Source organism: Anolis carolinensis, unplaced genomic scaffold (genome assembly GCF_035594765.1).
Source record: "Anolis carolinensis isolate JA03-04 unplaced genomic scaffold, rAnoCar3.1.pri scaffold_10, whole genome shotgun sequence".
Lineage (NCBI taxonomy): Eukaryota > Metazoa > Chordata > Lepidosauria > Squamata > Dactyloidae > Anolis > Anolis carolinensis.
In genome coordinates this window covers 7,806,791-7,820,146 of record NW_026943821.1, presented here as the reverse complement: position 1 = coordinate 7,820,146, position 13,356 = coordinate 7,806,791, and the positions used below count along the sequence as shown (strand labels likewise).

The 13,356-nt window shown below is 39.7% G+C and overlaps 1 protein-coding gene across 11 annotated transcripts in view; it reads left to right on the top strand.

Annotated features, from left to right (window-relative positions):
• The window catches only part of LOC103280541 (cation channel sperm-associated auxiliary subunit gamma), a 60,247-nt gene extending 49,863 nt beyond the window's left edge, over positions 1-10,384 (top strand). For 8 of the 11 annotated variants that reach the window (XM_008119923.3, XM_062962790.1, XM_062962788.1 and 5 more), the window contains 7 exons: positions 102-165; positions 1,268-1,366; positions 1,983-2,081; positions 3,610-3,702; positions 4,547-4,646; positions 6,790-6,916; positions 9,688-10,384. In XM_008119923.3, the coding sequence (XP_008118130.1) occupies positions 102-165; positions 1,268-1,366; positions 1,983-2,081; positions 3,610-3,702; positions 4,547-4,646; positions 6,790-6,916; positions 9,688-9,812 (707 nt within the window). In that variant the 3' untranslated portion in view covers positions 9,813-10,384. The remainder of the gene's footprint in view (positions 1-101; positions 166-1,267; positions 1,367-1,982; positions 2,082-3,609; positions 3,703-4,546; positions 4,647-6,789; positions 6,917-9,687) is intronic. The other 3 variants (XR_010000830.1, XM_062962792.1, XR_010000831.1) reach the window with 3 other exon arrangements.
• Positions 10,385-13,356: the final 2,972 nt, after the last annotated feature.

Genomic DNA, 13,356 nt, shown 5'->3' with positions numbered 1-13,356 from the left:
AGTAAGACGATTAGAAGAGGGGTTGTCCAGTTTAGCCTGCTCCACTTGGAACCATTCCAAGCATTCAGCATATTTGATGCTCTTTCTTTCTTTCTTTGCAGTGTTTTACCCTTTCTTCTTGATCCAAGACATGGTGACAGGGCACTCGGGGCGTTTCAATGGAAGGTGAGGCCTGAGCACAGCTTTGTGGAAATGTTGAGTTGGGATGAATAGATTCTCAAGCCCTTTATTCAATGTCTTTGGAACAAGGTGGAGGTACCTGGGCCCAAACCCAATGCACATGGACAGGGACATCCCTGGTGAATCTTCTGTTGCTCCATATTTCCAGTTACAGTACTTTAAAATGTCCTGGTTTTTCTCATCTCCTCACAGATTCTCCCTTAACTTCAGTTGCTGCAGATTGAGTTCAAAATGCAAAAGTTAGCAGGAGGAGGGAAAGGGACAGAATTATTATCTTTATGATTATGATTATGATTATTATGTCTATTTATATCTTTCTCCTTCTCTCCACAAAAGACACTGCTGTTTTTCCTAGTAGGTATTGAGATTTGAAATTCATTTCTGCCACCTGCCTTAAGTTTCTTAGTTAGTCATACTCTTCTCTTTGTCACAACTTTGGACTGGGACTGTGGCCTTTTTGTGTCATATGCATTCTGTTGTGCTCCTTGTTTCTAACGTCCTCGTCTCCCTGCTAGCTCTGCAATAATAAGCCTCCTCAATATGTGCAGTATTCCATCTTAATCCCGAGAGAAAAGAAAGTACAAATAATTATTATCATCATCTTCCTCCTCCATAGCCCTCTCTATAACAAATTCATTTTTCTCCACTCAGCAACACCCAATTGTTCCTCTGACGTAAACACTGTCCTTGCAATAAAGTGCAGGCTGGGTAACACCATAAAAAGGGGTGAAGATTTTGTCCCAGATGTTTGAAACTTTGTGAAAAAGCAAAACTTTACAATAGTTAATAATAACAATAACAAATAATAAACTTTATTTATAGATCGCCCTATCTCCCCGAAGGAACTCAGGGCGGTTTCCAAACATATGGCAACCATTTCATGCCCAAAGAAAACTTTACAAAATAGTTTACATCAAGATGAAGCAGATTAGACAATAAAAACAACCTAACTGTAACTTAATAACAAAACAATGACCAACAAAATAAGAATAACAATGAAAAAGAAATGAAAACACAATAAAATACAAATAGTTATGGCTTTTGCCTGCAAACTCACCTACTTTTTCTTCTCTTTTTTTACTGGCAGCTATATCTTCAGCATCATTGGTGGGGGAGCTTTTTCAGTAGATAACATCAGATACTTCAACACAGAGGAGATTTTGCAATACAACACTATGAACGGCAGGTGCGTACAATATGCAGTAGCCCACTGAGAGGAAAATGGCATAATAAACTTGCTAATTTCTAAAAAGCAATTTCTCAGTTGCTTTTCATAATACTATGTAATACAAATTTTGTTCCTGACTTATAATGTCATTTCCTATTTGCTTCTATCACAAAAACATGGAAAGCATTTATTCAGCTATAGAAAACTTGGTTTTGTGGGAGGGACATCCTGCAGCACATTCTGCTATACCTTTTCAATTAATATCTCATAGAGTTTCAACCAATTCAACGTAGTTTGTGGCAGCCACAATGACGAAGTTTCTGGAGTATAACAACTACTTTCAAAGTAAGGACAGCACAATTAAACAGGAAATAACACTTTCAAACCAGGAACAAATTGTTTTCAAACTTTGTTACATAGCTTAATAAGTCAACAATTAACAACAATCAACAACATGTATTGACTTGTTGTGGAGCCCTCAGTTTGAGGATGCACAGCCTCTCAGAATTTAGACTGGAGCTCCCATCCTTTCACATGCTGACAAAGTTGCTATTGATATAGTCCAGCAACATCTGTAGGGCTGCATGATTCCCAACTATGCCCAACTTGGGTTGTTTTCATTTTCTTTTCCTAGAGAAACATACAGTCTCATCTGGCTTAGGGCCGATGGTGAAGAAAACATGACCAGTGCTGAAGGTTTCCATGTCCTCTCTCAAGCCAGCTCTGGGATACTGTAAGCTTCACAGTATAGAGTACATTTATTCTGCTTTTGGTCTCTGATCTTCCTCCGAAATAAATGAGGCAATGATAGGTGTATTTGTTATTAAGCTTCCTTCGAGTCCAGTTTTTCCCCTCCCTCATTGTTATTGGACATAACCTATTGGAAATAACTGCATCTAATCTCTGGGCAGATAGCTCTGTGGAAATAAATGGCAATCATAACCTTGTTGAAAAGGGAAAATTATGTCATATCCGTTTGGCAAATGTGAATCTCCATGAACATGTGCAGACCACCTTCTGAAAACCTCTAGTCAAGAAAAGCATGACTTTGTTTATTTACAGTATTTATATTCCGCCCTTCTCACCCCGAAGGGGACTCAGGGCGGATAACATTATAACACACATAGGGCAAACATTCAATGCCCATAAACACATCAAACAGAGACTGAGAGACACACGCAGAGGCAAGTTAACGTTCTTCTGAGGGGATGTTCGATTCTGGCCACAGGGGGGAGCAGCTGCTTCATCATCCACACTGACGGCACTTCCTCATTCCAGGTCGTAAATTAGTTAAACTTGCCTCCCCACTTTATAAGTGGTACCTTATCTCCTACTTGATAGATGCAACTATCTTTCGGGTTGCTAGGTCAGCAACGAGCAGGGGCTATTTTTTATTTTTAATTGACGGGTGCTCACCCCGCCACGGGCTGGCCTCGAACTCATGACCTTTGTTAGAAGTCGACCCTTTGAACAAGTGATGTTCATAAGCATTTATGTAATGGTACACAGGTAACTCAGCTGTTAAACTGAAGAACCATGTATTTGAACTGCCAAGGACAAAGACATGCCCCTACAAAAATATATTTGGCTAGCAGAGGATGGTTGTTTCTTTAAAGTTGAAATCGCAGTTGTAATTATAATTGTATAATTTTATACACACCCCTTTAAAAACCTTTTAGTTTAAAATATGCACTCAGAGATTTAAAAAAACCCAAAGTCTTCTTTGAAAAATAGCATATATTGTTTACTCATAAACATTTGTATTAATTCACCATACAGGCACATTTCTTATTAAAGTTCAGTTACAGATAGGATGTAGCTTCTCTATGTTGATTACACACATAATCAACAGTCCACAGTCTTTAAGTATACTTGAACTCACTGAAGTCCATATGCATACTTCTTTATTGAAATCCAAACAGCAACATACATGCATCCACCTCCATTGAGGTCTGATGCAAAAGAGTGAATACAAAATGGAGTCCTGAGTCTGAACATGCTCAGTGCAATCACTTGTCTGTAGTCCCTCCCACACCAAAGAGGTACAGTCAAACTGCAAATCAACATACACATAGAATACAGGTTAGCAAATATATACATTAACAAATAAATAGTGAGAGGCTTGGGAAGTTTCTCTTTCCAACAATTGTTCAGCCCTCTCTCCTAAGCCCTCGACCCAAAGCTCTTATCGCACTCATCTCAGGCACATGACACAAACTCCTTGCGTGATCTGTCATAAGACACTGTTCTCTCTCTCATAGGTGGGTTTGCCAGCAAAACTCTCCCTGTTATGACATTATTCCCACTAGTACCTTTACTCCGGATTTCTTTTTTGTGCTGAAGGTATCAAACAGGTAACTGTGCTTTTCGGTTTTATTTCATTTACAACTTGCTATACTTATAGACCGCCTTTTGGAGGTAACAACTTCTAAAGCCTTTTCCAACTGTTATATTTAATCAAGTCACAGTTGATTAAACAGTTTAATGACGTGGGAGCAATAAATCAGTTGAAGTATATTTGGCCAGAGTCTGTGTTGCCTGGCTTGAGCCCAATTATTTAAGCTCTGAATGCTATCCATGGAGCTGAATCCAGCGTGAGGGATATCTGTTTTTCGGAGCATTTTTAAAAATTAAACCATAATTTGCGCACTCTGATAAATGTTTACAACCCATCACAATGAAACCTAGTCCCAAAACACAGGTGGATATATTAACAACGTGCTTTGTTTTTGTAAAACCAAGCCATAACAGTATTAAATTGAATATTGAACCGGCAACCTCTTCTTATTCAGTTGTTGTTGTTGTTGTTGTTGTTGTTCTTCTTCTTCTTCTTCTTCTTCTTCTTCTTCATCATCATCATCATCATTTAATTAATTATTAATCGCCCTCCATCCACGATGCTCTAGGCGATTTACTACTACTACTACTGCTGGGAGACTTGGGTGTGATAGACAATGAAAGTATTGCCAAACTAATGGGACAAAATAAAGTGCAACAGATACAATGAATTATTAGATGTGATGCCTTATGTGACATATTGCATGGAAGTCCAAGCCTCTGACTAGATACCCATAGCACTAAGAATGGGACCAAGATTCATCATATTGTGAGAGAGAAAAGAAAGAGAAAGTGGAAGACTTAATCCCAAAATCCTCTTTCCCAGTAGCCAACCCCCTTCTCCCCTTTTTGCTTCCGCAGGGGAGTGGACCAAACCACTTACTGCGACTACGCCTTGGAGTTCATTGTCCACATCCACGGCCTGCCCCTTAGCCATACCAGGGCTCTCTATCTATTGAAGGTAACAGCAGCTGGGCCTACATGCTTCTTGGCATTTCTTCTCTAGAGTTTGGTGTGCTTGGCATGCAGAGCCGGCCCTAGGTATTTTTCAAGTGTAGGCAAACAGAATTTTGGCGCCCCCCCCCCCCCCAACCAATCACTGAAAAATAAAAGCATTGGATAAGCGAAAATGTTTGATAATAAGGAGGGATTAAGGAAAAGCCTATTAAACATCAAATTACATTAAGATTTTACAAATTAAGCACTAAAACATCATATTTTACAACAAATCAACATAAAATGCAGTTCGATACCTTGCGGAGGCAGGCCGCAGGAGACAGGAGTTGCCTCGATGGCGCCCCCAACAAGATGGCGCCACAGGCAACTGCCTAGTTGGCCTGGTGGTTGAACCGCCTCTGTTGGCATGGCTCCACCAGCAGCAGTTTACTCTCTCCAGAGTTTTCTAGATCTGCAGGAGCAGGGATTTAAGATGTATACACCTTGCCTTCTGCTTTGTGGTGTTTGCATGCTTTTGAGACAACTTTGTTCCTTGGAATTGCAAGAGTGAACTGGCTTGGAAGTTTGGTGTGAGGCTTCAGAGCTGCTTTTTGTCGACTCTGCTTTGAGAGTTGTAAAAATTCATACCAATGAAAAATAGTAACAATTGGGAGTGAATCAACCATCCAAGACTCTGAACCTTCCTTTTTTGTATTGTCAAAGGCTTTCATGGCCAGAATCACTGGGTCTGTGAGTTTTCCAGACTGTATGGCCATATTCCAGAAGCATTCTCTTTTTACGATTCGCCAACATTGATGGCAGGCATCCTCAGAGGTTGTGAGGTCTGTTGGAAACTAGGCAAGTGGGGTGTATGTATCTGTAGAATAATGTCCAGGGTGGAAGAAAGAACTGTCTGTTTGAGGCAAGTGTGAATGTTGCCATTGACCACCTTGATGATTTATTTATTCATTTATTTTCCATATTTATACCTCGCCCTTCTCAATCCCGAAGGGGACTCAAGGCAGCTTTACACATAGGCAGCTATTTGCATTGAATAGCCTTTCAGCTTCCAAGCCTGGCTGCTTCCTGCCTGGGGGAATCATTTCCTACTAGTCACCTCCCAACAAAGGATTCCCCCAGACAGGAAGCAGCCAGGCTTTGAAGCTGCAAGGCTATTCAGTGCTAATCAAGGTGCTCAATTGAATGAAGAAGGCGGGGCCGGGAAGACATCTTTCCACCATGTCTCCTGTATCAATTTAATGATATAATGATATATAATAATATTATACTATACTAATATTATAATACATTGTATATACATGTAATATTAATAATAATATTATGATGTAATACAATGTAATAATAATTATAATTGACTATTATACAGTAGAGTCTTACTTATCCAAGCCTCGCTTATCCAAGCCTCTGGATAATCCAAGCCATTTTTATAGTCAATGTTTTCAATATATCGTGATATTTTGGTGCTAAATTCGTAAATATAGTAATTACAACATAACATTACTGCGTATTGAACTACTTTATCTGTCAAATTTGTTGTATAACATGATGTTTTGGTGCTTAATTTGTAAAATCATAACCTAATTTGATGTTTAATAGGCCTTTCCTTAATCCCTTCTTATTATCCAAGTTATTCGCTTATTCAAGCTTCTGCCGGCCCGTTTAGCTTGGATAAGTGAGACTCTACTGTAATTGTATATTTATATTACATGCAATATTACTAATAATATTGCGATATAGTTGTATAATATAATATATTGTATGTATATATACTTGTAAACCGCCCTGAGTCCCCTTCGGGGTGAGAAGGGCGGTATATAAATGTCGCAAATAAATAAATAAATAAATAAAATTGCAGCATTCACACTTGCCTCCAATAGACAAGAGTTCTTTTCCCCACCTTGGACATTATTCCACAGATATATATGCCTCACTTGCCCAGTTTTCAACAGACCTCACAACCTCTGAGGTTGCCTGTCATACATGTGGGCAAAACATCAGGAAAGAATGCTTCTGGAATATGGCCAGACATCCCGGAAAACTCACATCAACCCATTTGATCTCTCTGCTTGCATGTCGCTATAGCTAACTGATCAGCAATGACTCTAACACACCTCCCCTTTCAAAAATGTCTTTTCCCCTGCTCCTAGATGTCGATGGCTGCCATCCTTTCTCTCCTTGTGCTATACGTAGTGACACTTTCCGTGGGTCCCAAGGCCAAGGTCATAATTGGCAGATTCTTCCGGACGCTGGAACAAGCTATTGTTTTCCGGGCAGGTGAGCTGGCAACTGATCTACTAAGAGCCATTAGAAAAAGAAAACATGTTCTGAGAGCCTTCCAAATTTATTTTCAGCTTCTTTCTGACACTTCTGCTGAAGAAAAGGTGGTCTGTGAGCTTGGAGGCATTTTGAGCAAAATTGCACCTGGAAATGGTGGCAAAACTATAGGAATAATATTATAATCATCATCATACTTGCTTGTTCACGTACAGCTTAAACCTCTTCCCCTGAGTTGCAGGATTGATCCAGGTTTTCATTAACGGGGTCCCTTGCCTTACTAAAGTGCTGAAAGGATGAGGACCAACATCCCCTGCAATATTTCACAGGTGAAACCCAGGTCACAAGGAGCAAGAGACACCAGAGCTGTTCTAGATGGCAAAAAGTTATTCAAGAGGCTGCAGCGGTTTGCTTTTGCCTGAGTCTGTTGGGAAAGGAAAATCCCATCCCTTCCTGTCCTCTACCTCTTCTCCAGGGCAGTGAAGTGAAACACTGAAATCACTTTGATGCAACTAATTTAAGTTGAGAGGAAAGTGAGGAGGAGAGAGAGGAGAGTCTATCCCAAAGTATGCATTGACAATCCCATACTTTGACAGTGTATAAGCCAACACAGCAATATAACGTGTGTCTTTTTCTCACGCTGCAAGCAGGAGATATGCACATGTCAGGAAGGTTTTAAGTTAGGGGTCCTCAAACTTTTGAAGCAGAGGGCCGGTCCACAATCCTTCAGACTGTTGAGGGGCTGAATTATCATTTGAAAAAAAAAACGAACAAATCCCTATGCACACTGCACATATTTTATTTGTAGTGCAAAATAGCAACAACAACAACAACAATGAAAGAACAATACAGTATTTAAAAATGAAAACAATTTTAACCTACATAATCCTATCAGGATTTCAATGGAAAGTGTGGGCCTGCTTCTAGCCAATGAGATAGTTAAGTTAATTAGGATTGTTGTTGTTGTTGTGTGCCTTCAAGTCACTTCAGACTTTGGCCGAGCCCAAGTCTAAAATTAATTAATTATTTACTGCATTTATTTACTACATTTATATCCCACCCTTCTCACTCCAAAGGGGACTCAGAGCAGCTGTATGTACATACAATATGTATATGTATGTACATACAATATGTATATGTACATACAATATACCATGTCTCCTGTATCAATTTAATGATATAATGATATATAATAATATTATACTATACTAATATTATAATACATTGTATATACATGTAATATTAATAATAATATTATGATGTAATACAATGTAATAATAATTATAATTCACTATTATAATTGTATATTTATATTACATGCAATATTACTAATAATATTGCGATATAGTTGTATAATATAATATATTGTATGTATATATACTTGCAAACCGCCCTGAGTCCCCTTCGGGGTGAGAAGGGCGGTATATAAATGTCGCAAATAAATAAATAAATAAATAAATAAAAAGAAAAAAGGGAGAGTTCAAGAACCCGAAGAATCAAATGAAGTTTATAAGAGAAGATAGAAGAAAAGAAAATTACCCCCTTTTCGACAGGACTTAGAAGTCAATTTTATTTTCCCCCCCCAAACTTCCCCCCCCCCCACCCTGCACCTTTCTCCCTTCCCCCCTCTTCTACAACCCAACCCTCCCCTTTATCCTGGATAACCGTCACACTTACCGATCCCACCCCCCATCCACCACCTCTTTTTTATGATAAAAAATGCCTTCTATGTTTTAAAGACTTCAATAAAGATCATATTTAAAAATAAATAAATAAATAAATAAATAAATATATTATATTATTAGCATAGCACAATATTAGCATTATATATTACTATATTTACTGTAAAATGGTTACTGTGATAATTCAGTATAGTGTAATAATATTACACTAAATATTACAGTAATATTATATGTAATATATAACATATAATTAATATTATTACAGTATATGGTATTATTATTAGTATTATATTGTGTAACACAATATATTATATTATTAAAACTGATATAAAAATATTATACTATAAAACTGAGGGCGGGGGCCAGGTAAATGACCCTGGAGGGCCGCATCCGGCCCCCGGGCCTTAGTTTGGGGATCCCTGTTTTAAGTCATAGGCACCAGCTATGATAGTATGTCCAACATTTACCATTGTCTAATAGTCTGACTCTGTCCCAAGGTACGCATGCAGGCATAGATGCTACCGTGTTTCCCCGAAAATAAGACAGTGTCTTATATTAATTTTTGCTCCCAAAGATGCTCTAGGTCTTATTTTCAGGGGATGTCTTATTTTTCCATGAATAAGAATTCACATTTATTGTTGAACAAAAAAATGAACATTTATTATATACTGTACAGTAGTTGTCATCACAAACCAGCATAACCAGACCAACTGTGAATCCTATCAAGAATTTCTTGTTACTACCATTATTTCCATGTATAACAATCTATGGTACGTACATTTACCGATCCTGCATGCTCTGGTGTTCTGTTTGGCGGGCATGCTTCCAAACAAAAAGTTTGCTAGGTCTTACTTTCGGAGGGAGGCCTTATATTTAGAAATTCAGCAAAACCTCTACTAGCTCTTATTTTCTGGGGATGTCTTATTTTAGGGGCAACAGGGTATATCCAGCTCACCTTTTTTGCATTGTCAGTCCCATTCTCCACAGTGACAGTGTATGAACCAACACCTTGAACCTCTCCTTTGTTTTAGCGATTTCCAGAATATGTTTTTCAAAATACCTTCTTTCCCCTTCTCCTTTTGCTGCCAGCATCCAGCCTCACCTTCAATTCATCGTTCACCAGCCAGACATCCCTGCAACATGCTACTTCTGAAATCACGCGAAGCCATTTGGCACACAAATCGGATGTGCCGGGAATCTTGGATACGCAGTAATGCCCACCAGTTTGCTTCCTCCCTTCCCCTGACTATGATGCGAAGGGCTCCTCTTTGCCTTTCCTGATGCGGAGTATGATCCAGAATGAACTCAGCAGCTGCCGGTGTCAACATAGCAAGTTGTGGCGACTCAGTGACTTGGGCCAAAAGGAATTGGAAGCACATGTGTATCTTTGTTTTTTTATTATTAATTTCCTGTTTCTCTTACATTTGTTGGGCCCATGGGCACTGTCTAATTGCATGGGCCTTTTATTTTTTTTGCCTTCTGTTTTCTCTTACCTGACACAGAATTATCCAGGATGGTTTGAATGAAATTTTTTTAAAGGAGTCTGTTATGTCCACCTCAGAAAGTGGGATCAGTGAGTTTCTACTCCTGAACTAGTTTCATTTTAAAAAACTGTATAGGCTGTGACTGAAAGGCGAGTATTCACACCTTTCCCCGGCTGCAGGTTTGCAGGTTTGTTTTTGCCAGTATTCTTTTAAACTATACGTTCCTCTCCATTTGTTATTAGTTTTTTGCCCGTCATTTCAGAAAGATGTCTAATTTAATAAAAACATAAGTTATTGTGGAATTGCCTTGAGAAAGAGTGTCTCTTGCTTTCCTGTAACCATAGGGCATAGGACTAGAAATCATCTTATCCCCTAAAATAAAGGTGATCCCATTGCCAGAACTACTAAATTGCAGTGGTGCAATGGGTTAAACCCTTGTGCTGGCTGGACTGCTGACCTGAAGGTTGAGTTGCTGACCTGAAGGTTGCCGGTTTGAATCTGCGAGACAGGGTGAGCTCACATCTGTTAGCTCCAGCTTGTGGGGACATGAGAGAAACCTTCCAGCAGGATGGTAAGACATCCAGGCATTCCCTGGGTAATGTCTCTGTAGAACAGGGGTCCCCAAACTAAAGCCCATGGGGCCCTCCACGGTCATTTATCTGCCCCCCGCCCTCAATTTTAGACTTAGGCTCGCTCAAAGTCTGAAATGACTTGAAGACACACAACAACAACAATCCTAATTAACTTGGCTATCTCATTGGCCAAAAGCAGGCCCACACCTCCCATTGAAATCCTGATAGGTTTCTGTTGGTTAAAATTGTTCTTATTTTTAAATATTGTATCATTCTTTCATGGTTGTTGGGGTTTTTTTTCCACTACAAATAAGACATGTGCAGTGTGCATAGGATTTGTTCATATTTTTTTCAAATTATAATTCAGCCCCTCAACAGTCTGAAGGATTGTGGACTGGCCCTCTGCTTAAAAAGTTTTGAGGACCCCTGCTGTATTATTATTATTTTATTATGACACAGCAAACAAGATAGATATGCTGGATTTCGTATCACAAAATCACATGTCGAACACTTCCCAAGTGTCTAGGACTGTGTGATGTATTTTCGGATGATGCGTGCAGATCCCAGTAGGGTGGCCTTTTGCAGTTGGCAGATCGTGATTTTGTCAATGTCTATTGTTTCCAAATGCCGGCTGAGATCTTTTGGCACGGCACCCAATGCGCCGATCACCACCGGGACCACCTGCACTGGTTTCTGCTAGAGTCTTTGAAGTTCAATCTTGAGGTCCTGATAGCGGCTGAGTTTGAAGGATTGTGGACTGGCCCTATGCTTAAAAAGTTTTGAGGACCCCTGCTGTATTATTATTATTATTAATTATTAATTATTATTATTATTTGATTGCTTTGGGGTCTCCAAATTTTTGAAGACCTGATCAGCCCACCCACCATCCTCCAAATAAAGTTTTCCCGGTGTTTAGGTGGAATCTCTTTTCTTGCAATTTTAATCCATTGCTCCATGTCCTAGTCTCCAGAGCTGCAGAAAACATGCTTTCCCCCTCCTCAATGAGTCATCCTTTCAGATATTTCACCATAGCTATCAAGTCTCCTCTCTGCCTTCTTTTCTCCAAGCTAAGCAGACCCAGCTCCTTCAGCTGCTCCTCAGAGGGAGACTTGGCCTCCACCCTTTTCTGGACACCTTCCAGTTGGTCCCTATCCTTCTTGAATTGTGGTGCTCGGAACAATGTAAATCAATCCCACAAAATAATGTAGGAGTGACACAGCAGGTAAGAGCCAAACTGTGGTCACTGCAACCAAAGGGATTGCACGAGGAGCCCCAATGAACCCAGTGTTGGAATCGGCTGGCCCTCCAAGGAAAGGACATCCCACATCTGAAGTGCTCCCATAGAAGACAACGATAGAGTACGTATACCCATACAATGCTTGAGTGTAACATGGCCAGAGAGTGTGTGGTGAGGTGCCTCCTCTAAGCTCTTGGTTAACGTCATGCTCAGCTTTTGAATTCAAAACCAAATTAGCATTGAATTCCTCACATTTCCTTCAGCATATTGTGGGCCTGCAGATCATGCCCAGGTGTACATGTTATCGAACCACGATAACTCCCCCCACCCCGATAAATATATAGTTTACCAAGGGCTTTAATAATAAATATATTAATTTGTTTGAAACTTTTCCAACTTTTGCTATTCTGGAGCATCAGAGGTTGTGAATCAACTACTGTCCTAGCGTCTGCTTTCCCACAAAGACTATTGTTTCAACCCTTTGATAAAATGTATCTTTTCATTCTAACTTCCTTCCTACTTTGTATCTTTATATATATTATATCTGTCTCTTTATATAAAATGTATATGTTTTTGTCAAAATGGAGCCAGGCAGAGCCCAGAGTGCCTCACCTCTTGTAACCCTGCTGAGACATTTCCTGGACAGGAAAGGTTGGGAAAATCCCCCTGGCTACTACCATCCAGGACAATCATCATAATCCATTGTATGTATATGCAGGGAGATGGACAGTTTCAGTGTTATACCACATAAGTCTGCAAATATTTGTTTAACCAATTGACTCACTGGGGCTGAGTGATTGCTGACCATGGAAACAGAGGCTCAGAAAATATACATTTGGGTTGTTGTATGTTTTCCAGGCTGTATGGCCATGTTCTAGAAGTATTCTCTCCTGACGTTTCACCCACATCTATGACAGGCATCCTCAGAGGTTGTGCGGTATGGAAAGACTAAGCAAGGAATGTTTATATATATCTGTGGGAAGTCCAGGGTGAGGGAAGAACTCTTGTCAGCGTGAATGTTGCATTTAATCACCCTAATTTGCATTGAATGGCTTAATCTACTGGCTACTTTCTGCCTGGGGCATCTTTTGTTAACTGCCTCTAGTTCCCATGTATCAGAGTGTTGCTTCTTATTTACTGTCCTGATTTTAGAGTTTTTTAAATACTGGTAGCCATATTTTGTTCATTTTCATGGTTTCCTCCTTTCTGTTGAAGTTGTCCACATGCTTGTGGATTTCAATGGCTTCTCTGTGTAGTCTGACATGATAGTTGTTGGAGTGGTCAAGCATTTCTGTGTTCTCAAATAATATCCTGTGTCCACGTTGGTTCATCAAATGCTCTGCTATGGCTGATTTCTCTGGTTGAATTAGTCTGCAATGCCCTTCATGTTCTTTGACTTGTGTTTGGGCAATGCTGCTGCGTTTGGTGGTCCCTATGTAGACTTGTCCACAGCTGCATGGTATCC